General features: G+C 35.0%; 1 protein-coding gene across 7 annotated transcripts in view; it reads left to right on the forward strand.

Annotated features, from left to right (window-relative positions):
- Positions 1 to 19,152, forward strand: part of LOC122622927 (calcium-dependent secretion activator) — a 28,169-nt gene extending 9,017 nt beyond the window's left edge. For 3 of the 7 annotated variants that reach the window (XM_043801708.1, XM_043801709.1, XM_043801715.1), the window contains 17 exons: positions 538 to 768; positions 817 to 961; positions 1,017 to 1,123; positions 1,192 to 1,367; positions 1,430 to 1,636; positions 2,804 to 2,940; positions 4,501 to 4,688; positions 4,745 to 5,034; positions 6,401 to 6,513; positions 8,805 to 9,011; positions 10,982 to 11,138; positions 12,407 to 12,548; positions 12,862 to 13,029; positions 15,223 to 15,532; positions 15,595 to 15,975; positions 18,705 to 18,841; positions 18,899 to 19,152. In XM_043801708.1, coding sequence (XP_043657643.1) covers positions 538 to 768; positions 817 to 961; positions 1,017 to 1,123; positions 1,192 to 1,367; positions 1,430 to 1,636; positions 2,804 to 2,940; positions 4,501 to 4,688; positions 4,745 to 5,034; positions 6,401 to 6,513; positions 8,805 to 9,011; positions 10,982 to 11,138; positions 12,407 to 12,548; positions 12,862 to 13,029; positions 15,223 to 15,532; positions 15,595 to 15,975; positions 18,705 to 18,841; positions 18,899 to 19,103 — 3,301 coding nt within the window. In that variant the 3' untranslated portion in view covers positions 19,104 to 19,152. The remainder of the gene's footprint in view (positions 1 to 537; positions 769 to 816; positions 962 to 1,016; positions 1,124 to 1,191; positions 1,368 to 1,429; positions 1,637 to 2,803; positions 2,941 to 4,500; positions 4,689 to 4,744; positions 5,035 to 6,400; positions 6,514 to 8,804; positions 9,012 to 10,981; positions 11,139 to 12,406; positions 12,549 to 12,861; positions 13,030 to 15,222; positions 15,533 to 15,594; positions 15,976 to 18,704; positions 18,842 to 18,898) is intronic. The other 4 variants (XM_043801710.1, XM_043801711.1, XM_043801712.1 and 1 more) reach the window with 4 other exon arrangements.
- Positions 19,153 to 27,174: the final 8,022 nt, after the last annotated feature.

Genomic DNA, 27,174 nt, shown 5'->3' on the forward strand with positions numbered 1-27,174 from the left:
AACGGGTATAGTTGTTATAGGATCTTAAGAAAAGTTTTGTAGCAGACAAACCAAACGACTAAAAGTATACCAAATTAAGTGTCAATCAATGAGTATTTATAAACAACACCAATTAAAAGACCGCATTCAGGAGCCTTGGAGTTCGAGCTCCAAAATAACCAATAACCAATAACCAAGTTTTGTAGCAGACAAACCAAACGACTAAAAGTATACCAAATTAAGTGTCAATCAATGAGTATTTATAAACAACACCAATTAAAAGCTTCTTTTTTCTTTTGCCACATTTTCTTCTGAAGCCTTTTTTTAGCAGTCTTGGGACGCAATCGCTTTAGTTTATGGGCTACCTCCCTTAAGGTAGCTATTATCAAGAGGGCTTTTGTTTCGAATTTATTTTAATAAGACAGATAGCTGTGTTATTATGGAAAATAAATTACATTAACGAATAAGAAATAGTTTGTATATATATTTTGGTAATATTTAACTACATTTATATTTAAAAGAAATGATTTCCATACTTTTTTGTTTCCTAAAACAAAGAAAATTGATACTGCGATCTCACGGATCTTTATCTAAGTTGGAGGGTGATTCAGAGGATGGTTCCACACTATTGACAAAGTTAGATGTTGTACTAACTTTTCAACTGGAAGTAATTGTTATGGAAGTTAAAGGGCTTAAATCATTAGCTCCCAATCGCATTGTTTACTGTACAATGGAAGTTGAAAGCGGGGAAAAGCTTCAAACGGATCAAGCCGAAGCATCAAAACCAATGTAAGAGTCTAGAAAAAAAATTGCAGTATACATAATTATTTTTAATAGGTGGGATACACAGGGCGATTTTACAACCACACACCCACTGCCTGTTGTCAAGGTAAAACTGTACACAGAAAACCCCGGAATGCTGGCATTGGAGGATAAGGAACTAGGAAAGGTGACCCTTAAACCTACTCCACTTTCTTCAAAGGTAAACTTGACTTATGTATAAAAAATATAATATAAAGCATTTTGCTTCTGTTAAGTCACCTGAGTGGCATCGAATGATTGTACCGAAAAATCTACCCGATCAAGATATACGTATTAAGATAGCTTGCCGACTTGATAAGCCATTAAATATGAAACATTGTGGGTACGTATACTTTTCTTTTTTGTCTCAAAACATTTTTGTTTTTAAGCCGTTCAAATACGTATATGTAGGTATCTGTACGCCATCGGGAAATCAGTATGGAAAAAATGGAAAAGGCGTTATTTCGTCTTAGTTCAAGTATCCCAATACACTTTTGCAATGTGCAGTTATAAAGAGAAAAAATCAGAACCGTCTGAAATGATGCAGCTTGATGGATATACTGTTGATTACATCGAAGCCGCCAGTGGTATACTTATCAAATTATTATTGGTGATAATGATTGATGTTGAAACTAAAATTTATATATAGCAAATCTAATGTTTGGAATCGACTTAAATGGAGGCCGCTTTTTCTTCAACGCTGTTCGTGAGGGCGATAGCATTTCGTTTGCTTGCGATGATGAAAACGAATGCAGTCTTTGGGTCATGGCTATGTACAGGGCGACTGGACAGTCCCACAAACCAACTCCACCAATAACACAAGATAAGAACTCAGCTATGTCAAAAATTCAAGGTGGTACGTAATTTAAATTGCATTTATCTCTTAATTTGGGCTTCTGGTAAGACCGACTTAAAATGTCAGGTTATTTCGGAACTTATAATTCTCTATCGCGCATTTTCTATTGATGTGTAACAATTTGACAATTATGACAAATTTAGTCAAAAACAAGTGGAAATAATAATAAAAAAGTTTTTTGGAAATTCGATAGAAATTTACAATGCTTGCCTATTCGCATCTTTCAAGCCTTTATTGTTCCTAAGATCTCGACATTCCTACGGACGAAAAGAAATACAAGCGGACATGGCCTGATCAACTTTCTAGCCTTAATAGTTCCTCAGATCTTCAAGTTCATACGGACGGACATGGTCTGATCAAGAATAATATTCTTTACATTTTTGGAAACGCGTCCGTCTGTTACATTCTTTTCAACGAATCTACTATACCCTTATACTCTAAGAGTAACTACGAGTACGCATTAACCAGGTAGTGGTTGTTCGAACGAGAAATTTTAACATTTTTGGCATATTAATAGAAATTGGCAATAAGAATAATAACATGAAAATAATACCGATATAAATCGAGAAGACGAACAATGAAATGGAAAAAGATTTTTTTTTAATTTTAAAAAGTATAAGCGTGGCAGTTTTTGCAAGAAAGTGGGTTAGACTGAGAAGCTTTCTTCTACCTGTAACATACTATTCATGCTATTCAAAACAATATTTTAAAAATTGTACAACTAACATTTTTAACTGAGCTATTTTCCATAATTTAAGGGGTGCTATGACCCTCAATTAAAAGATCGATACAATTGGTATTCAGTTTGTGGTTGTGTAATAAAATTGCATTATATTGTGCATTAGTTATTAACTTTAGACATATGTATAATATATATTGACAGTAAAAAATTGGCCCAGTATTGGCTAGTATTACTAGTTTTCATGTCAGATTGTGATGTGTTGAAACAATTTTGTGCACAATTTAATTTAACACTTGTTTTGTGTTTTATTTCCAATGTTTAATTATATATGTACATATTCTAAGTTGAATATGATGATAATCACATCTTTATCAGTAGATTAATACATATGCAGATAGACCAATTCAGATAGGCTTGTTAATCGACTATTTGGGTTTTCTTGCCTTTTCAGAAGGGATTTAATATACATTATCAATTTTTTTTAGACGCAGACAAAGCTCGGAAACATGGGATGGAGGACTTTATAAGCACCGATCCTTGTACTTTTGATCATGCTACACTTTTCAAAACATTACAGAACCTTACACTGGAGTATAGGCTTAACGACCCATATGCTTCTTTGGTAAGTTGTTATAATTATGTAAACTAAAATTAAATTGTGTATAATTTTTTTTAATTTAAATTTTGAGTACTATTTCTGCAACTCGCCCTACGTTGCTTCTCTGAAAATTTACCAAAACTGTTTTCAAAGATCTCTTAAAGCTTAAAAAATTATCATTTTTTTAAACATTTAAATTTCAAACAAATAGAAAGACAGAATTTCGAATGCAGCTATGTAGATTTTTAAAGTAACACTTTCTTTTGTATTTTTGAAATTTGTAAAGTAAACTATGCTTACGTCAATGGAAAGGTTAACTATCCACTTACTAATGTCAATGGTGATTTGTATAGTATGGACCTTCCTCAAATTAATATTGTTATATAAAGTATATATATTCTTGATCCGAATCAATAGCCGAGTCGATCTGGCCATGTCCGTCTGTCCGTCCGTCCGTATGAACGTCGAGATCTCAGGAACTATAAAAGCTAGAAAGTTGAGATTCAGCATGCAGACCCCAGAGACATAGAAGCAGCGCAGGTTTGTCGATTCATGTTGCCACGCCCACTCTAACGCCCAACCGCCCAAAGCTGCCACACCCACACTTTTGAAAAATGCTTTGATATTTTTTCATTTTTGTATTAGTCTTGTAAAGTTCTATCGATTTGCCAAAACTTTTTGCCACGTTCACTTTAACGCCCACAAACCGCCAAAAACTGTCAGTGTTGAAGACTCTCCTGCTCACTTCCACCAGCTCAGTGACGGGTATCAAATAGTCGATGAATTCGACTATAGCGTTATGTCTTGTTTTTAAATACTTTACTCAATTAACATTTTTTATTTTCATAAGTTGAAAAGTGTGGGCGTGGCAGTCCGTCTGGATACCGGAAACGCTTCCTTCCTATCTGTTTCATACTTTTCAATGTATCTAGTTTACCCTTATAATCTACAAGTAACGGGTATAATAAGGGGTTACAGATTCTTTAGCACCGATCATCTGGGAAAGTACACGGGAACAGATATCGCATTAAACACCACTTTCAGCAAAGGTGTGCAACAAATATTATCCAAGCTACATCACAGTGAATGGGAGTTAATGGGGATCGTCACCAGGAGATTGTGCAAAACTGACCTTTATATATACACGATGAAATTTAAGTCTATCCGTAGAGTAATACAGTATACTCGGTTCGTTCAAGAATATGTAAAAAGTAGAAGGAAACGTTTCCGACCATATGAAATATACGAGTATATTCTTGGTCTAGATCACTAGTCTTGTCAATCCAGCAATTCGCCCCAATGAAATTGAAATCTCGGAAACTATAAAAGCTTAAAGTTTTATATTAAGTATGCTAACTTTAGTGCCGCGTACTCTGCCCAAGTTTGTTATTAGTGTTTCCCATTTCTATCGATATGCCAAAAATATGCCTACTCCCAAAGACGCGTCGCGGTCACAATTTTTAAAACTGTTATGATTTTGTAATATTCTAATTGTTTTGAAAAATGCCCTTGCCCACCCACCTGCTGAGTAAAGGGTCTCTGATAGTCTAATGCGTTCTCTCTTCTTTGTATTATATCTTTTAGGGGTGGTTCAGTCCTGGTCAAGTTTTCGTGTTGGACGAATATTGCGCTCGTTATGGTGTCCGAGGATGCTACAGACACTTATGCTACCTTTCGGATTTACTGGATCGTGCGGAAAAACAACACATGATAGACCCAACTCTAATTCACTATTCATTCGCCTTCTGCGCGAGCCATGTACATGGAAACAGGTAAAACTCATTAATGTTTTAAGTTTTAATAAAATAACTTTGAAACATATTTACAGACCTGATGGAGTTGGAAGTATAACACATGAGGAAAAGGAGAAATTTTCTGAAATCAAAGAACGCCTACGTCAGTTACTAGAATTTCAAATAACAAATTTCAGATACTGTTTTCCATTTGGTCGTCCAGAAGGTGCACTCAAAGCAACATTATCCCTTTTAGAGAGAGTTTTAATGAAAGACATTGTTACCCCCGTTCCACCTGAAGAAGTTCGTCAAATGATTAAAAAAAGTTTAGAGACAGCAGCGCTTGTAAATTATACGCGTCTTTCCAGTAAGGCTAAAATTGAAGGTAGGAAAATAATATTTTTATTGTGACCAAAAGAATACGCGATTAAACAATATCGCAAACAACAATATAAATATAAATATTTATTAAAAAATATGACACTGCAAATATATATGTGCAAATATAAATGTTTATTAATTACAAAAATAAATATAATTTTCCGCCAGTTAAAGTAAAACATGAGAAAACGCTATAGTCGAGTTCCCCGACTATCTGATACTCTTTACTCAGCTATTGGAAGTGCGAAGAAGAGACTTCAACACTAATAGTGTGGGCGTAGCAGTTTTGGGCGTTAGAGTGCGTTAGAACATGGGTCCACAAACTTGCGCTGCGTCTATATCTCTAGAATCTGTATGCTTAATCTCAAACTGCTAGCTTTTATAGTTCCTGAGATATCGACGTTCATAGGGACGGACAGACAGACGAACGGATTATATTTTCCCAATTTCTATTGATATGCCATCGATAAATATTAAAATTTCCTAATGTATAATAGAATACGATGCAGAAATGTATCTAATATTTATACCGGATACTTGAGTCTTAAAATTTCCTCGCCTACTTTACAAACCGAAACTGTCAAACTCACGAATATTATTGAATTATTTATTTTATACCCTTGAAAGTAGAGATTTGTTTTCGACCCTATAAAGTATATATATTCTTGATCACGATAATTAGCCGAGTCGACCATGTCCGTACGTCTGTCTGTTTGTTCGTATAAGCGTCGGGGAAAAATAGGATAAACAATTACAAAACCCAGTACAGACGAAGAACAGACTTCTTAACAATATTTATTTAGCACCAGCACCAAAAATTGTTTGAGTTGCTGTCACTTAAGAGTAGTAAATAAATAAAGATTTTGAGGTATACAATATTTAATGTTTTGAGAGTTGTGAGCAATAAATGTATACTGTATAACTTGTCGGCAATTTTAGAAACTGTCAAGGTTTTAGTTTTTATTATATAGCCATATTACTCGTAAAGTAAAAGGCAAGAATTTTATATACTGTATGTGCTCCAAGCCTTCTGTCTTCAGCTTCGCTGGTAATTTTTAGTATTTGCTTAAGCTGGTTTCGTGTACCTTTTGTATTAATTTAGTGGTTTTCTCCAGTTTTTCGCCTGAAAAAAGAAAAATATGTTAGAAGGGATCTAGGCAAAAAATTTTGAAAAAAACATGCACCAGAAGTGATTTTATCATTGTATGCATATCGATCAGTATACCTAAAGATCGGTAAATTATAGCACAGCTTATAGTAACATATAATTTAAAACAGATTTATAGCTTAGATGACATATTTCATATATAACAAATTAAAGCTAATGATGTAACTCTTTTAGAACTAAACCATTTTTATCTTATACACAGAGGACTTGCGAGGAGAAGTTATTGTTCCTGCTCCAAAAAAACTAGAGGACTTAATACACTTAGCAGAACTTTGTGTTGATTTGTTGCAACAAAATGAGGAACATTATGGAGAAGTAAGTTTTACATTTTTGTAATAAAATAGTTCGGTTTCATATGTTTTTCCATACCATTACTATTCATCGCATAATACATAATACATAACTATTTTAACAATTGTAATTTTTTTAATGTTTAAATACCAAACTAATTTGTGCTTTTACCGTGTCCAGTTGTTGTTAATTATAATTTTATATAAATGTCGTACCCTAATCAAATATATAATATACATGTCGACTTTGATGTGGTGAATTTGTTATTTTAGTTATCTACATATGTAAAATGGCGATTTTTTTTATATTATGTGACTAGAGAATGAATGATTTATATGCACTATAACATTTTCGCTCCATTTACATTTAAATACAACCATTTCTAACCAGCATACTGGATCGTATTAAATTTATTTGATGTGATTATCCAATTTGTATCTTATTAAAATAACCATTTGCTTTAATCTTTTAATTTATGTTTACTTCTCTATGTTTTAGTTCGTGTTATCATAAGTAATGACTTTACACACTTGGAAGAATAAATAGTAACTGCGAAAAGTGTCTTCGGAAATTTGCTTAAGTTTTGCTTAAGTCTATAAAAAATAAGTTTAATGATCTTATAAAAATAGATAAAAAGGAAAATTAAGTAAGGAAGCTGGCTTCGGCAAGCCCATGCGAACAATTTATTATCAACAACAAGAACACTATGATTATGATATATTACAAATAAATTTACGATTGTTCCTATGGCAGCTATTTAATATAGTCGTCCGATTCATATTAAATATAAGCCGAAATTAAATAGAATCAAAAAACTGGTGCACCGAGTTTCTCGTACATCGCATATCCGTTACTCAGCTGGTGGAAATGCTACGAACAACTTTCAACAGTTCGTTAGTATAGGGAAACAAAATAAACAGGGAACGCCAAAGTCGAGTTCCCCGACTATCAGATACTCGTTACTCAGCTATTGGAAGTGGAAATGAAAAACGTATACAAAATTTGTCCCCAATCGATGGAAATTTGCAAGACTTATGTGCTAAAAAGTTTTTGGCATATCAATAAAAATATACAAGACTGACAAAAAATGAGTCAAGGCAGAACGCAATCGTCGAGTTCCCCGACTATCTGATACCCGTAACTCACCTAGTGGAAGAGACTTCAACACTTAAAGCACTGATATTTGGCGGTTTGTGGGCGTTAGAGTGGACGTGGCAAAAAGGTTTTTGACAAATCGAAAGACAATTTACAAGACCAATTAAATATGAAAACATTTTTCAAAAGTGAGGGCGTAGCAGTTTTGGGCAGTATGCGGGCATTAGGGTGGGCGTAGCAAACAGTTGTATGGCAAATCGATTGAAATTTACAAGACTAACAAAAAAATTAAAAAATATCAAAACATTTTTTAAAAGTGTGGCTATGGTTTTGTTCGGTTTGTGGTCGTGGCAACATGGGGTCAACTGGCGCTGCGTCTATGTCTCTGGAGTCGGCACGCTTAATATCAACTTTCTAGTTTTTATATTTCCTGAGATCTCGACGTTCATACGGACATACAGACGGAAGGACAGACAGACGGACATGGCCAGATCGACTCGGCTATTGATCCTGATCAAGAATATATATACTTTATATGGTCGGTTATTGGTTTGAATTTGTTTTTTCTTCTCATTTTGCTATTCATTTTTGGCAATTTCTACCAATGTTCCGAAAAAATTTGTAAATTTATTTTCTTCATAGCTTTCCTACTGATAAAAGTGATTGTTTTTGTATCCTTCAAAAGGTTTACTACTTCAGGATTACTATCGGAGTCGATATAGACCTGTCCGTTCGTATTATTATCGTTTCCGACACTATAAAACATAAAGAGATGGGAGTGCCAGGTTGTTTTACAGTCTGGACATGCCCACCTAAACGTTAACAAACTTAAAAAAGACCTGTATATTTAAAAATGTATAGTGGAAGTACCCTATATAGCGTTACTACCTGATTACTCTCTTGCCTTTGCAAGTACGTCTTGACATTTTATCCGAGATCTTGACAATAAATCAGATTGAAACAATACATATACAAAACATGTACCCTTAACTTCACGAGTGTGTAGTTTAGATGTAAGAAATGTAATGGAAGACGGTGTTTTGTTTCTACCTATCATTAATTCTGGAAGAAACCCCTAACAAGATGCGAGACAAATTGTTTCAATTTATTAGGTGCGAGATTAGTGTGGATGCGAAGCTATTTCTGACTATTTTACTTAAAACTAAATAAAGATCTGTATGTACTTACATCTATTTAACACCTATGCTCGATTTATTTAGCTGCGCAAACATGATAAAATGGATAAAAAGAAAGTACGTAAGGAAGATGATGATGTATCAGGAGGCCACAATGAAAGCGAAGTTGATTTAATCGACAGTACTGGACTCATTAGCACATCTGAACTGGCTACTGCCGCATCAACTGATGGATCGTCATTTCGTTACTGTATGCCGACTCATGCAGTGTATACCCCGCCTGTCCCAACGGCATGTATCGTTGATAACTATGGGTTTAAAAAATTAGACATCAGAAATAATCAGAAAATAATAGGGCCATTCTGCTTTAATTATTAATTTTGCAAATTCCGTATATACATTAAAAAATACAAAAATATTCAAACATATAACATCGTTTACAAAATTCATGGAAATACGGAAAAAGTAGATAGCAAACATATGGTACAAAAAATGTGTATTTTAAGGAACTACAATTTAAAAGGAAATTAATTCTTTCCGAACAATTTGGTATGCATAGTAACTAAGGAATATGCATTCTTGATCATCGTGATTGGATAAGTCAATATAAGCGGTTCGGTGGCCGACTTCAATCCAATGCTTAAAAGTATTATATCAGTTACTCGTACAGTAAAAGTATGTACTACATCTGTTCAGAAGTGTTAAAGATGCTGAGGGTGTATATATATTTATACAAATTTAAATTTTTTATAAATATTCTTGATCAAGATTACCAGGCGAATCGATATGCTGAAGGCGTATATATTCTTAGTCACAATCGCTAGGCGAGTCTATCTATCTACCCATGTCTGTCCGTCTGCGTGTCCGTATGAACGTCTAGATTTGGGAACTTTAAGAGCCACATATTAATTATTTAGTATCCGGATTAAAAACTTGGACACACTCACTATAATGCTACTGATATAAAGTACATGCAATTACATTACTAATAGAATTTTTGGAACTCCCAGCTTGCTTTTACAGAATATCTGACTGAATTAATTCATATGCTAATATATAAATTTAATAGCCCTAACCTTACATTACATATTCGTTGACGTATTAGGTATATTTTTTAAACCTATCTAATTGGTAATGTGAAATCTAGAGAGAAAGCTATACTCAAATTCCTCGACTATCAGATCCGTTACTTAGCCAGTTGGAGTGCTAGAAAGATATTTTAAAAATTTTGTTGGTATAGCGATTGAAATATATAACAAAATTGAGAAAATTGTGGACCTTTTAGCTTTTTGCGGCTTGTGGGCGAACGAACGGGCATGGCAAAGGTTCTGAAACAAACATGTGCAGCGTAGGTTTCTTGGTCAAAAGCGTTCATACGGACGGATTGACTAGCCAGATCGACTGGTCTAGTGGTCGTTAACTGAGAATATATATATATTATAAGGTTAGAAACGCTCCCCTCTAGCAATTGCATACTTTTCAACGATTCTATTGTACCCATTTACTTTATGAGTAACGGGTATAAAAATATATTTGTAGAAGTTATAATAAGGACTGTGAAACGGGTTAACAAAAATGAGTTGGAAAGATTATGGGTGCATGCATGACTCTGAATTTTAAAATGTTATAGGCCATTGAAAGAAAATGGGTTGAAACTTGTTTAGTTTCAATAAAACCACTCTTCACGGAAATCAAACATTTTAATTATTAATTTTCCTCTATTAATCCGAGTTTTAACCTTTTAAATCCTAAAACTTATGTTTAAATGTTTGTATAATAAGTATATATTATTGTTTATATACACAATATGTATATATATATTATTGAAATGGGAACTTAAAATGTTTAAATGTTTAAATGTTTTTGTTTCTTGTTATATTGAAGACATGTATTTTAACTAGCATCTGAACAACACTAGAGTAAAGCCTAATAAGAGCTATTTACATTCAGGGAATACAGAATAATTTGAACGTATCTTAAAATCTTTCTTCTCATTTTCCTTTTTGATGTTAATAATTTTTTTAATGGTGATCAAGAGCATACTTACCTTCCTCCACAGATCTAAACAAATACTATACACTTTTGTTGACCTTGCAAAATATGTTTTATGTGTGGAAATATTTATATATATTGCCTAATGCCAAAATGTTTTTAAACATATTTTATTTTGAAATTTGCCTGTAATTTTCTTATAGATAATATATACACACAATTGCTCTATTTTTATATATCAATATTAATTAAACATTTATTTTCTTTAGGCTTTTGCATGGTTTAGCGACTTACTGGTGGAACACGCAGAGATATTTTGGTCTCTCTTTGCAGTTGACATGGATAGAGTCTTATCTGAACAAGCTCCTGATACATGGGATTCTTTTCCATTGTTTCAAATATTAAATGATTACTTGAGAACTGATGGTAAGTTAAACTTTTTAAATATGTACATATATGAACTTATTTCTTTTGTAAGTACCGACGCCAAATTTGTTTCAAAACATTACATACAAGGGCCATTTCTGTCTGTCTGTCCGCTATAGTCGAGTTCCCCGACTATCTAATACCCGTTACTCAGCTAGTGGAAGTGCAAAGGAGAGTCTTCAACACTGACAGTTTTTGGCGGCTTGTGGCCGATAGAGTAGGCGTGGCGAAAAGTTTTTTGGCAAATCAACACAAATTTACAAAACTAATACAAAAATGAAAAAATATCAAATCATTTTTCAAAAGTGTGGGCGTGGCAAACCTGCGCTGCGTCTATGTCTCTGGAGTCTGTATGCTTAATCTCAACTTGCTAGCTTTTGTAGTTCCTGAGATCTCAGCGTTCATACGGACGGACAGACGGGCATGGCCACATCGACTCAGCTATTGATCCTTATCAAAAATATATTTTATATGGTCGGAAACGCTTCCTTCTGCCTGTTACATACTTTTCAACGAATCTAGTATACCCTTTTATTCTACGAGTAACGGGTATAACTATATAGAAAGTTGAGATTAGGCATGCAGATTCCAGAGACATAGACGCAGAACATGTTTGTTTACTGATGTTGCCACGCCTCTGTAATGCCCACAAATTAGCGATTTGTTAAATTTTGGTTCATTTTAGTATTTTCTGCTGGAAATTATTCCTGGCACTTCCAGTAGCTGAGTAACGGGTATCTGATAGTCGGGGAACTCGACTTTGAGTGTGTGATATTATTTTAAATAAACAAAATTGTTATAGCATGAGCAAGAAGCTTATACATATATTTTAAAATTTGAATAAATTTCCAACAATTACCAATTGCTGTATGTATTAATCAAAAGCTGATATTGCTTTCAGGTAAAATTCCCTATGTAATAACAATACTGAATGGATTTTATAATTTTAAAATGATAAAAATAATTAAATTTATATGCCTTCGTAGAGGCTAATAGATGTTCGAAATTTGATCGTTGTTATTATATTTTCGGGAGAGTTTTTCGGACAAGCTTATCTTGGTTATGTTGGATTTGGTTAGCCTATGATTGCACTGTGGTGTGTCGGTTTAGTGTGTCCGATTCGATGTTTCATAAAGTTAATGGTGCCTATTCTCGAGATCGTTGACAAATGCTTTTTACAGTTAATGTAAGGGGATGTCTTGTAAAATTTAATTATTTTTTTGTTATATGTTTGTTCAAAAACTTATTTTTTTACATCATTTCTTCAGACAACTTACGAAATGGACGCTTTCATCAGCACCTTCGAGACACTTTTGCACCGTTAGTTGTGCGGTATGTGGATCTGATGGAATCTTCAATAGCTCAGTCAATTCATAAGGGATTTGAAAAAGAACGATGGGAAAGCAAAGGGTAAGTATAACGTAATCTAATTTTTTTAATTTAATGGAAACAACAAATTTCTATAAATAATATATGCACATATTGCAAACAAAAACTATAGCAGAATTCCTACAAAATTGGCTAGTACCATAACAAAAATTGTCTTAAGTGAATTTATTGTTTGAATCGTAATAATACATAGTGCACATTCAAAGATTTTAATATAAAGTCTGACTGGCAAGGTTACACATACGTACATATATTAACAAAGGTCAATTTTTTTATTCTACACTTAAACTTAGTGTTTATGTTGTATTTATATTTTTATTCTATAAAACTTTAGGATTAACGCTGCTTTGAACCCTGCAGCATTAAACAATGCTGCCCAGGCGCTCAATACAGCAGCTCTCAACCCATCAATGCTACTCAGCGGCAAAAAAGATCAAGTAAATTTTTATGTACCGAAGCTACCAAAGCAATCAAATTCAACAGCGGCCAACGACGAAATGAGGTTTTTAAATAAAAAAAAAGTCATCATATATATAGAAGTAGATTTTAAAGTTGTCTGCATTTGGTTTTGCATTTTGCTTTCTGCCAAATTTTATGCATTGCCGATTTTACAACTTGATAGCATTTCAATGCATTTTACAAAATATTATATATAAGCCAAAATAACATTCTAGAAAAATCGTAGTATAAAATTAAGTTAAATATTACAACAAATATTAAATTTCATATTTCATGCTTATGGCTTGTTAAGTTACGTTAAAGAACACATATTGCCAGTTTGTGTAATAAAATACTTCTCCGTTTCCCAATATGTTAAACAAACTAAGAGTTTATAAATGCGAGGAAATACATTTTTAGCGCAGCGCAATAAGCCCGTCGTTCTCAAAATTAAGCCCAAGACATAGGAAGGGTAGGGCTGATAGGGTAATTTGGAAAGTTTAAATAGATAATGCTTAATATATTGCGACGCCTTTAAAATAATTATGGTCATAAGTTTGTAATGCAGTAATGAAGGGATTCCGATCCCATTAAAGCAATCATTACAGGCCAAATAAATTGTATAAGTGGTTAAGTATGGCAAATTAAGTCAATATGCTGAAATTCTGTATGACAATGGACTACTCCATCTGCTTAAATGAACGTCTGGAGATCTATAACTCTAAAGTGGGGACCAAAAGCATAAGTTCAACCGAACTCTGCAGAGTCTGGAGACGTAGACGCAAGTTTTATAGCTTTGCCACGCCTAAACTAACGCCCACAAAGCCCCAAAATGATCCTAAATTATCCCACTATCTCGCCCACACGTTTGAAAATGTTCTTGATTTTGTTTTACTTTCTTATTTGTTTTGGAAATTGCTATCGATATGACAAAAGCATTGTTGCCACGCACACATCCGGACGAACCTATCTCGCCCCAACCTTTAAATAATTTGTTGATTTTTTTCGTTTTATTATATGCCTTGTCAATTTCATTCAATATGCCAACCATATTTAGTGTCCGCTATCTTAACGCCCACAATCTACCCAAAACGACCCACACTTTTAAAATTATATGTTTTTATACCCGTTACTTTTAGAGTAAAAAGGTATACTATATTTCTTCTATAGCGTCAACACTTGTGTTGGGTATCTTGGGGTATCTAATAGTCAGGGTATTTAACTATAGCTTTCTCTTTGGTTTGTCCTAGATGTTGACTTACCCTTTTTTGGGTTTGCGGGCATTGTTGATTGTTTTAAAGCTAACTTGCACAGCGTAGGCTTCACTTGGTCTGTATTCCATCTTCATACGGGCAGAGCGACAAGCAGATGGGTATGGGCAAGATCCACTATAGGTCTGAAAACGCGTTTTCTACATATGTAGAAACTACATTAAAAAATCATAACAAAGGGATTTAATTTTGAATCACGATTTTAGAATCTAGTCACAGAATTGGTCCGCAAAGAAAGAATCCCGAAAAATTTTACCCGAGTTCATCTTTATAAAATCTTGGGAATGTGTAGCATTTAACCTTTTCTTATTTACTAAAATTCTAAATTATTTCGAAATATGCGTTTGAAAGCTTTAATGTCACACAGTTTAATTGTCACAGCTTAAAAAACGCACTGCTAAAAATACAAATGAATTTTGTTCCTCGGCATCCTTGCTGCAAAGATCATTTTCGTTTCCAGACTCGAACCTGTACATCGAAATTACAAAATGTAGTGTGTGTCCTAACAGCGTAATATTTTCTGTAAAGCCGCCTCTTCTACGCGGTACAGGCAGAATGTGGTAGAAAGCTCGTACAGTACTATTAAATTAAATATTGTACAAATTGTAAAGTTTCTTAAATTTGAAGCCAACTGAACACTTGGGAAAAACTATAGAGTAATGGTAGTAATTTTAGCATGACTATTCAAGTACTAACGTTTTAATTGCCAGCGTGAACACTAGATCTATATCATATAAGTTAAAAGTTTGTTTATTTTCTTAATAATAAATACTAATAAATTAAATGAGCAATTGAAAATGTTTTGGCCATAGAAACAAAAGTAGCTTATGTGGTGTTACAAGGTGTGTCTAAATTAATGGATCTAATCATTTTTGTAAGAATGCTTCATTTAAAGCCCATTATTTTATGTTGGCATACACATCGTAAAGTCCTTTTAAACGTTAATAAGTCTTACCTATTCCAAATATTGCATTTTCTATGCTTAGAAACGGGTGTGCCACTTCTGAAGATTTGTTTTGGAAACTAGACGCTCTACAATCTTTCATAAGAGACCTACACTGGCCAGACGCAGAGTTTCGACAACATTTAGAACAGCGCCTAAAAATGATGGCAGTCGATATGATAGAGCAATGTATTCAGCGAACTGATTCGTCCTTTCAGTCATGGCTAAAAAAAAACATTGCTTTCATATCAACTGATTATATATTACCTTCTGAAATGTGCGCCATGGTCAATGTGATATTAGACGCTAAAAATCAAAGCTTTAAATTGACTACTATTGACGGCATTGATTTGGTAAGTCATAATTTTATTTAAGAAACATTATTCATACATTTTTTGAATTGTTTCCTATTTAGTACAAATTTCATGCGAAAATTGATGACCAAATCGACAAAGCGAATGTAGCTATGACACAAGGTCTAAGCGGTAAACTTATGTCTGTGCTAGAGTCGACTTTGTCAAAGCTAGCGCGATACGATGAAGGCAGCTTGATTGGCTCGATTCTCAGTTTTACAAATGTTTCAAGCTCAGGAAAGGATCTGGGACAAGGATACGTAAATTTCTTCAGAAATAATATGGATCAAGTACGAGGAAAGATTGGCGACGATTTGTGGACATTAAATTTTTTTGAGCAGTGGTATTCACAGCAGATCAATATGCTGTGTAATTGGCTGTCGGAACGTTTGGACCACGCGCTTCACTATGCTCAAGTTGCATCAATTTCTCATATAATCAAGGTAATATAGTAACATAACGAATTCAGATATTTTAGTTTATTGTAGATTAAAAGGGTAAATTCTTATAGTCTAAAAATGTATTTGTTAATATATATCAACATAAATACTGAAATGGAAAATGTAACACTACGTGTAACATAAGGATTATTCTCACAAATTTTAGAATAAACAAGAAAGAACGCTGTAGTCGAGTTTGTCTACTATCTGATAACTGTTACTCAGCTAGTGGAAGTGCGAAAGAAATACTTCAACACTGGCAGTTTTTGCCTGTTTGTGGGCACCTTGTTTGGCGCCTACAAACCGCCAAAAACTGTCAGTGTTGAAGACTCTCCTTCGCACTTCCGCTAGCTGAGTAACGGGTATCAGATAGTCGGGGAACTCGACTATAGCGTTCCCTCTTGTTTTAATATTTAATCATTTATTTAGCTCCTATGTTACGATGTACTCTTCGTTTATCTCTTACAAACATCGTTGGTTCAATAAACCCTTGACAACCGTAAGAAATTAAAAGTCCGGACTTCTTATTAAAAATACCGGTTTTCAGTCTGTCTATTCTAAATATTTTAGTTAATTTTTACAGTATTGATAACACTAAGCGTAAAATCACTTCTTACACTTATCCCGATATTTTTTGAAAATACGATGTTAACATCGGAGCAGGCAATAGCCGAAGTATTTGGTCTCATTCTGAACAGCATAATTCGTACGCTGTACTAAACGGAATTTAATATTTGGTCTCACTCTATACGAAAGCTTCCCGCTTTAATATCTCAGCGTGTCCAGCCTGTAAAAAAAACTGGTAAAAGTGATCTTAAGTACGAGGTTTATGTTAAATTATGTCTGCTGTATAATTATGTCATTGTAAATTACAATTCCACCTAGACAGCTTTCAAAAATGTAGCCGTGCCAACTTAATGAACATTAATGAAGCCTTTATATATGACTTTATTCGTCGTAAAGTGGATAGTTCCGGTTTGAATGGTCGGCTAAACTTTTCTGTGTCAAGTGGATTAACTAGAAATTACGTTCCCCTAATTCTAAATCACTGTAGATCTAATTGAGAGTTGCACGCCCCTACATAGTATTATGTTCTGACTATAAAAGACTTTATCCTATTATCTTAAACTCTGACTTTCTGCCGGCTGCTAAAGAAATATATACTAACTTTTTTATCACAAAATTAGATCTTATTTATTTTAATATATTTTTCTCATTTCTACTGTTTTTCAATATCGCCTCTATCTTGTCGCGAATAGTGCCTTAATCACTAAGGCGAATATAGAAATAAGCGTTTTGGACTAGATAGAGTATATATATTCTTGATTGGGATCACTAGCCGAGTCGATCTGGTCATGTCCGTCCTTCAGTCTGTATGAACGCCTTTGTAAAAGTAGCTATTGTAAAAGTCTCCTTTTGTGCGTTGTAAACTTTTGCAAAAGGGGTTTTTGTTCTTTTGCTGGTTTTAACCTTACGAACCTTGGGTCGGGCTTTCTATAAGTTGTTGTTATATAAACAAAACCATAGCAGCTCTGTTTTCCAACCATAATAAGTATATATATTCTTGATCAGGATCACTAGCCAAGTCCATCTTGCATTGTACATCTGTCCATCCGTCTGCCCTTATTAACGCCTCGATCTCAGGAACATTATAAGCTAGGAAAACTAAGCATTTATGCCAGAGACATGCACGCAGCGCAAGCTTGTTTCCAAATGTTGCCACGCCCACTCTAACGCTCTCAAAATGATCAAAACAGCCACGCCCACTCTTTTTAAAATTGTTTTGTTACTTTTTAACTTTTTCTTAGTCTTGTAAATATTCATCGATTGGTCGAAAAACTTTTTGCCATGCCCACCATTTTAAATAGTGTGTTAATTTGCCAAAAACATTTTGGCCACGCCAATTCCAGAGCTCACAAGGCGCACCAAACTCCGACGACCAAACTTTAAAAAATGCAATCGATATTCAACAAAAAAATGAGCTTTATTGTTCACAATCCCACTAGTTAAATAACGGGTATTTGATAGTCGAGGAAAACAAAACCAGAAAACAATCATTTGTTTGACCTTATTGTCTGTATTTATAATTTCTATCGATATTTCATAAACATGTTGGTTGCTGTAACGCCAAAAACTGTTATTGCTTTTAAATTTATCAGCTAAGTAACTGGCATCTGGTAGTCGAAGCACTCGACCAAACCATTATTGCATTAAGTTTAATTACACCAACTTCTATTGGCAACATTTATTTCAGTTTTAAACAGATCAAAATCGGACGAATATATTAAGTAACTGCTACAGAAACATTATAAAAATAATTTAAAAATCTCTGGAACTATAAAAGCTAGAGATTCAGCATGCAAACTCTAGAGACATAGACGCAGTGCAAGTTTGTTGACCCTTGTTCCCACGTTCACTCTATTGCCCACAAAACCGTCCAAACCTGCCACGCCCACACTTTTTTGTTTTAATATTTTTGTTAGTCTTCTAAATTTTTATCGATTTGCAAAAATTGTTTGCGACGCCCACAAACCGCCAAAAATTGTCAGTGTTGAAGTCTCTTCTTAGCTAGCTGAGAAACGGTTATTAGATAGTCGGGGAACTCGACAAAAGCGTTCTCTCATGTTTAATATTATAATACTTTTTGCAACAGTATACAAAATATATAGAAATGTCTCTTATTAAGTCCGTTGAAATAAGTTAATATTAATCTTCTAATTCTATAAATTTAGAAAATTTATTCAGACTTTGAACTACAAGGTGTATTGGAGGACAAGTTAAATTCAAAAGCATATCAAACGGTCGCGCAGCGAATGGCAACTGAGGAAGCAACATGTGCATTGACAATGCCTGACGCTAGCGAAGATGAGTAAGTATTATTGTGCGTTAAAATACGCATTTTTGAAAACGGTTTCCATTTTAACAGACCCTGTGACGATATTCGAGAAGGGGAGGAAGAAGACAATGGCGATGAATCTACCTCTAATATACCAAGGGGCTTGCCAAAACCAAAAGTAGCTGCCGCCCAAGCTGCTGCTGTTACCAACGTGGTTGCCGGACGGGTGGGAAATTTACTGGGAAAAGGCATTGGCGGGCTTAGTTCAAAGTTAGGAAGTGGAAGTTGGTTTTAATCATTACCAGTATTTTATAATCATAAGAAAAATATACACATTTCTTTCATTTCTTTCTTTATTCAACTATTATTGCTTTATATTTTTTTAATTTAATATGCCAATGATGACATGCGATTACACCTCCCTTAAAGGTATTTTATTCCCTTATCAGTAAGTTATCAACAGCGGAAATAATAATAACAACCTAGGCACATTAATATGGCGAGCTTATACAGCTATATGCCCCTTGCTTCTTGGTATTTAATAAACAAATATAACCCAATGTTTTTTTTAACATGTAACTATTTATTACTAACTTAATCTAACTAAACATATAAATAAACATAAAATATTATATTTATTATTTAATTTTAGAAGGATATATCTATATATACTTCAACGGTGAAAACATTATCTAAAGACACATATAAATATAATATAATATTTATTTCATTTTTGAAGGATACATATATATACTTCTAAACTAAAATCATATGCTTCAAACACTAATAAGGAGTTTGTTTTGTTCTTTCATATTACAAATTGTTAAATTTCTTATTTAGTATCCTCATATTATTATAAGAGTAACACTTAATTTATATTCAAAAATTAAATTACCTTTTATCTGTTAATAGATTAACAAATAAAATAACGCGTTTTATTTTAAAAATAATAATATTATTATATTAAATCAGCTTTTTAAATTCATTCAGCGGACGGTTTTGATAGGTCTATCACAAATAAATTGGCCACCACTTATGACTCTAGTCCGAAGGAAAAAGCAAAAGATAGTTCCTCGACTCTCACAAAAAAGTAATGGTACGGTAACAGTACTTAGATAGTGGGAGTGCGAACAAGAAATTTAAACTTTTTTTCAGCAGCAGTCTGAATGCTTAATCTTTAGCTTTTGTAGTTCCTGAGATCTCGACGGACAGACGGACATGGCCATATCGACTCGGCTATTTATGCTTTATAAGGTCGGAAACGCTTTGTTCTGTTTGTTAGATACTTTCAAGGAATCTAGTATACCCTTTTACTTTACAAGTATCGGGTATAAAAATGTAAAAACGAAAACAAATATTTAAAAGTGTGTGCGTAGTAATTTAGGACAGCTTGTGGCCATTAGACAACCATACAGTCGACAAATTAGACAGACGATCCAACAACGACAAGTAGAGCCAGCCGTCCAGAAAAGCCAACTGCACTATTGCCAAAAGCTAGTCGATTATTCTGGTCATACAATGGCAAAGCAAATCCGGTCGGACTATGGCAAGAAATCAAGTTATGGATCTAACTTTATCTAATAAAACTTTTTTAAATTTCGACATGCAAGTATACATATATAGGAGGCGACAGTGCCTAAACCTAAAGACTAGGAAGAATTAACAGCTGCTGGTGTCCTCGTTGGGCCGACTCGGAGGGCGTGGTTGGCCCGACAGATCGTTGGATGTTGATGTTGCTTCCGCTGCTGTATTGCTTCTGTTTCTGGGGGCATTAGGAATGCCGATGTTGCTGTTGATAGGCCGACCGAAGAAATTAAAACAGAGGAGAATTTTAAGCTGCGACTAAAAGGCGGAGTCAGACTAGACTGATCCGCGTCCACAATTTATTTGCCTCTTATTACATTAATTGTAGTACACAGATACAAGTATTCGATTTTTATAGTAGACATTGCGTATGATTTGAGTTTCAGCTCTAATGTTGTTAGTTTGGTTTTTTGTAGTATAAAGAATATAGCATATAAAATAATCTAATTTAATAAAATCAAAAATAATACTTTAAAATTTAATATTATGCAATTAAATAAAATCAAATAAAAAAATCAAGTATATTATATTCAAATATGGTACAAACAAATAAAGTGTACCATATTATATAATCAAATATAGTATAAACAAATATTATTTAGTATAATCAAATATAATATAATATAACCAAATATAATATAATATCGATTCGAGTACCGCTAATGTAATTGACAAAAGAATTTCTAGTGTTCGATGGAAATGCCAAACCACGGCCTCTTCAGTAATTGCAAGTTTTTCACCTCGACCCGGGCCACTAGTGCGGCCGTGTTAACCGTCTGCTTACTTACTTTAGTTTGCTATTTCCCATCCGTTTGTCAACTATTTTATTTTTTTTGGGTCGTTCTTAATATCTTATTTCAAGACTTTCGTCAGCATGTCTACAAAATTGTGTGTTACAGGAGGAAAGTTTACATGGCTTGGACTTGGAGATTTTAACTGCCGCATGAGAATGCAGCAAAGGTCCAAAATGCGAATACACGCAAATTCTGACATTTCGGCCACCGAAAGACATGCTCAAACTGACCACATTGACGCGGAGGCATTGTGCGAAAGGGGCGTTTTTTAAGGATATAAATAACATTCAGTTTTAGAGTTTTGTCCTTCATCCTTCAATTTTGAGAACAAAAATGGCCGCAAAAGAAAGGACTGGCCTTTTTTTCCTATAAGGCCGCATGGAAAATGGCGGCCAGCAAAACAAAAAGACAAAGGTAAAATCAAACACCGTGATTTCTGGCAAAAGAACCGTGCGGTTACGAGCAAAAAAAAAAGCATGTGCGATAATACATAAACACGTGATATCAATATTACTTTGTGACGCGGCCGCGCACAATAATAAATAATAAATAATTCATAATAAATAATACATAATAAATAATACATAATAAATAATACATAATAAATAATACATAATAAATAATACATAATAAATAATACATAATAAATAATACATAATAAATAATACATAATAAATAATACCGAATACATGATACATAATAAATAAGGCATAATACATAATAATAGATAAAACCAAAACATAATAAATGATCATCATAAACAAGGTCAAATTCAAACAAGGCGCGCACGCGCGCCCAAATAACTAGAGGGGCACACTAACCCCGAAACCCGTCCACACTAAGTCGGGCAATTCGGACATACGGGCACACTAAGCCAAGGGCTATATAAAGCGGGCGGCTGGCCTCAGAATGGGTCGTCGGTGGTCGGAGTCGACCGAGGTGGAAGTCACCAGCGAGCGGGAAAGCAGCAGGATCAGGACCAGGATCGACGAGTGGTAACTATTGGAGAGTAAGATCAACCCCCCTACGTATATACCCCGCCTTAGCTGACTTCAGGGTCCGGCTTACGTATCTACGCTGACTTCAGGGTCCTACTTATGTCTATACGTTGACTTCAGGGTCCTAATTACGTATCTACGCTGACTTAAGGGTCCGGCTTACGTCTCTACGCTGACTTCAGGGTCCGTATAATTCTCTATGCTGACTTAAGGGTCCTACATATAATTCTCTACACTGACTTCAGGGTCCGTATAATTCTCTACGCTGACTTCAGGGTCCGTATAATTCTCTATGCTGACTTAAGGGTCCTACATATAATTCTCTACGCTGACTTAAGGGTCCTACATATAATTCTCTACGCTGACTTCAGGGTCCGTATAATTCTCTACGCTGACTTCAGGGTCCGTATAATTGTCTATGCTGACTTAAGGGTCCTACATATAATTCTCTACGCTGACTTAAGGGTCCTACATATAATTCTCTACGCTGACTTCAGGGTCCGTATAATTCTCTACGCTGACTTCAGGGTCCGTATACTTCTCTATACTGACTTAAGGGTCCTACATATAATTCTCTACGCTGACCTCAGGGTCCTACATATAATTCTCTACGCTGACTTCAGGGTCCTACGTATACTTCTCTACGCTGTCTTCAGGGTCCGTATAATTCTCTACGCTGACTTCAGGGTCCTACGTATAATTCTCTACGCTGACTTTAGGGTCCAACAACATAGGCTTACGTTGATTCAAGGGTACTCGACGAAATTCGGAGCGGCCGCGTATGGAAGACCGCGTCCACGGACGAAGACGCGAGGTACGAAGAGCCTCGCTGTGCAAGCCGGAACCCAGGCCGATGGAGCCCGTACAGTTTTATATAATTATTGTAACCAAGAAAAGAAATGAATAAACTCTGCGTCTATATTTAAGCCTAGTTAAGGTTAACTCTGCGCATTATCACTGGGACTCGGTTCGGGGATTCCTCTCTAGCACCACTGTCCGGAAAGAAAGAAATTTCCTGGACGACCATGGCCAGCCCTGACTACCCGAGGCACGGCTGAACGTCACAACTTACTATTTTGCGCACCTGTTGCATTGGCCACACTAACCAAGGATCGACGGTCGCAGTTGTAGTGCGCAAGTCCGGAAGGGTCACTTTTGACCGTATGGACCCCATATTAGAGTGGCCACTTGGGAAAAAGAATAGAAACAAAAAAACAGGAAAGAAAGAGGTGGCGAGCGAAAGAAGAAGATATAATAAAAATCAAATCAGAAGAAATCAAAGAAAAAAAAGAAAAAATGTGCCTATTAGTTCCTCTGTAGTTTTAAATAAGTTGTGCACATTGGCAACACTGTGTTTTTAAATGAGATTTGTACACTGGCATCACTGTGCTATTCACCAAATGCGTATTCTGACAACACTGTGCTATGAAATGATTTGTGTATTCTGACATCACTCCACTTTTAAATGAGATGTTTTATTGGCACCACTTGTGTAATCTGTGACCGCAAATGGGTGTTGCCTAAGAGTAAGAACGGCCGAGCTATTACTCTCACCCTCAGTTGCGCAACTCAAAACGGTCCCAAAAAAAAATAAATACATATAGTTATAAGCTACGCAAAACGGTCCCCGAAAAAAGGAATGCTTTAATAAGCTGCCTTCTAATTGTCAAACTGAAATGGCGGCTGCCTAACAGTGAGTAGGAGTGGCCTAGCTATTGCTCTCACACACAGTTCAAAAATGGCGACGGGCACATGAGATCCAATTATCTTGAAATTACCTTTTATATTGCGACCGAAAATGGCCGCCTGAGAAGGAGTAGGAGTGAGATAGCTATTGCCTCATCTTAGTTCCGTAAAGCAAAACGGTACCCGTTTATAAGCTGTCTCCTAATTGTGTGACTGAAATGGCTACTGCCTAATAGTGAGTAAGAGTGGTACAGCTATTGCTCACACCCTCAGTTTTGCAATGCCAAACGGTACCCGAAAAAAAGAATGCATATGTTAATGAGCTGTCTGCTAAATGTGTGACCGAAATGGCTGCTGCCTAATAGTGAGTAGGAGTGGCCTAGCTATTACTGTCACATACAGTTCAAAAATGGCGACGGGCAAATGAGATGCATATACATTTAAATTGCCTTTTTCATTGCGACCGAAAATGGCCGCCTGAAAAGGAGTAGGAGTGGCCAAACGTTTTGTTCATATTACCGCAAACCAAAATTGCTGCGGAAGAGGGAGTTAAATATATATTTAAATGGCGTCTTTTATTATTGCAACTGAATATAATCTTGAAAGCGATTGTAGCAGTTGCTTGTATTATGTACCCCCGTCTTTATTATTGACACAATAGAAGCCTTATAATTATTTAAATGCTTTTTTTTATAACGTGTTGAGCCGCCATTTTTTTTTTTTTCATTTTCAGCGGCTATTGCCACTGGCTTTTTATGGTTTTTTGATTTTTACTTTAAAAATACGCAAATACAATTTATGGGTTTTTACATGTTTTGGAATAATAATAAATAAATAAATTATATATATAAATAGTAAAATATATGTGTTTATCGGAATCGATTTGTCTGGTCTCACTTTGCCTATCGGAACCAGATTTTGAATTGCCGCGCAGTTTGGTCTCATTGGGTAATCGATAGTGGCGCCAATTTTAAGCGTGTGTATATCGGGCTGGTATTTATAATTGGTGTTGTCCTAGTATTAATCGGTATTGTCATGGTATGGTCTCATTCATGTGTTTATCGGAGTCGGTTGTCTAATCTTACTTCGATTATCGCAACTAGCTTGGTGGAAGAAGAAATCACGGGTTACAATTTGCAATTTTTCCATTCTTTATGCCTGTTGTTGGCTTATTGAAGTGGCCATCCAGCGAACCTGCGCGCCGGCGTCAATTCTGCACCTCATCCCGTCTGCGATCCCCACCACGCAAAAGGACAGCGCGAGAGTCAGCAGGCGTCATTAAACATTCGGCCGCATTTCCGACAGTCAGCCAGGCCAGCCTTGGAGAAAACACACACAACTGCTTTACCAACACACCACACTGCCGTCCCTATACTCAACAGCTTTAACAACACTGGCGCCACTACACTCTACTGCGTAGGAAAGAAAGAAAAGGAAAGGAGACGACATATCGGGAAACCGAATTGCTACACAAGAAATGAGGCTTTTTATAACGTCTTGCCGCATTGTATAAACTCATTTTCTTATTAATGCGGTCTTTTTTAAAAGTGTTTTATCTTGCAAAGTTGAACGGAAATTATTTAACCCCTTGCTTATTATCCTAAACAAAATTTATTTAAATTGCCGTTAAACACACTTATTTAAATTAACATTTACTTAGTGGAGCCTTTGCGTGCCTCTATTTAATATGTTTATAGTGACGCCACTGCTAGCTTTTGTTAATATATTTTGTATGCAGTTGTGTACAGTAGCACCACTGTGTAGGTATACTTCGCCTATTTTCTAGCAACATTTTTATCTAATATTTATAAACTGTCGACACGGCGCATATACATTTGACATGTGTTGTGTAGAATTGTTTACTACATGTAAAATATACATACTGGCGCCACTGTGCATGTAAACTTGGCATGCTTTATATCTACATTCTTTATGTAATATGTATACATTGGTGGTACGGATTATATATATTTGACATGTATTGTGTAGAATTGTATACTTTACATGTACTATATACATAGTGGCGCCACGGAATATATAAACTTGACATATTTTACCGGCCTCACTTTAAATGTAAAATGTAAATACTAGCGCCACTGTGCCTTTGTGTTTGACGTTTGTATATACTTATACTTGTATAAGCCGTTGTATAAGGTGCGCCACTGTACTTTTTACACCAATTGTGTGTAGTGGCTCCACCTAACTTTTACATAAGCTGTATAGTGGCATCACTGCAGTTTAAATTAATTGTGTATACTGGCAACCCTGCACTTCTAAATAAGATGCTTCTATTGGCACCACTTGTATAAGCTGTTCTGTATAGTAGCGCCAGTGCGGATAGCGGTATTAAACAACACACAACTGCTTTACCAACACACCACACTGCCGCCACTATACTCAACAGCTTTAACAACACTGGCGCCACTACACTCTACTGCGTAGGAAAGAAAGAAAAGGAAAGGAGACGACATATCGGGAAACCGAATTGCTACACAAGAAATGAGGCTTTTTATAACGTCTTGCCGCATTGTATAAACTCATTTTCTTATTAATGCGGTCTTTTTTAAAAGTGTTTTATCTTGCAAAGTTGAACGGAAATTATTTATTCCCTTGCTTATTATCCTAAACAAAATTTATTTAAATTGCCGTTAAACACACTTATTTAAATTAACATTTACTTAGTGGAGCCTTTGCGTGCCTCTATTTAATATGTTTATAGTGACGCCACTGCTAGCTTTTGTTAATATATTTTTTATGCAGTTGTGTACAGTAGCACCACTGTGTAGGTATACTTCGCCTATTTTCTAGCAACATTTTTATCTAATATTTATAAACTGTCGACACGGCGCATATACATTTGACATGTGTTGTGTAGAATTGTTTACTACATGTAAAATATACATACTGGCGCCACTGTGCATGTAAACTTGGCATGCTTTATATCTACATTCTTTATGTAATATGTATACATTGGTGGTACGGATTATATATATTTGACATGTATTGTGTAGAATTGTATACTTTACATGTACTATATACATAGTGGCGCCACGGAATATATAAACTTGACATATTTTACCGGCCTCACTTTAAATGTAAAATGTAAATACTAGCGCCACTGTGCCTTTGTGTTTGACGTTTGTATATACTTATACTTGTATAAGCCGTTGTATAAGGTGCGCCACTGTACTTTTTACACCAATTGTGTGTAGTGGCTCCACCTAACTTTTACATAAGCTGTATAGTGGCATCACTGCAGTTTAAATTAATTGTGTATACTGGCAACCCTGCACTTCTAAATAAG

This window comes from Drosophila teissieri, chromosome 4, assembly GCF_016746235.2.
Source record: "Drosophila teissieri strain GT53w chromosome 4, Prin_Dtei_1.1, whole genome shotgun sequence".
Classification (NCBI taxonomy): Eukaryota; Metazoa; Arthropoda; class Insecta; order Diptera; family Drosophilidae; genus Drosophila; species Drosophila teissieri.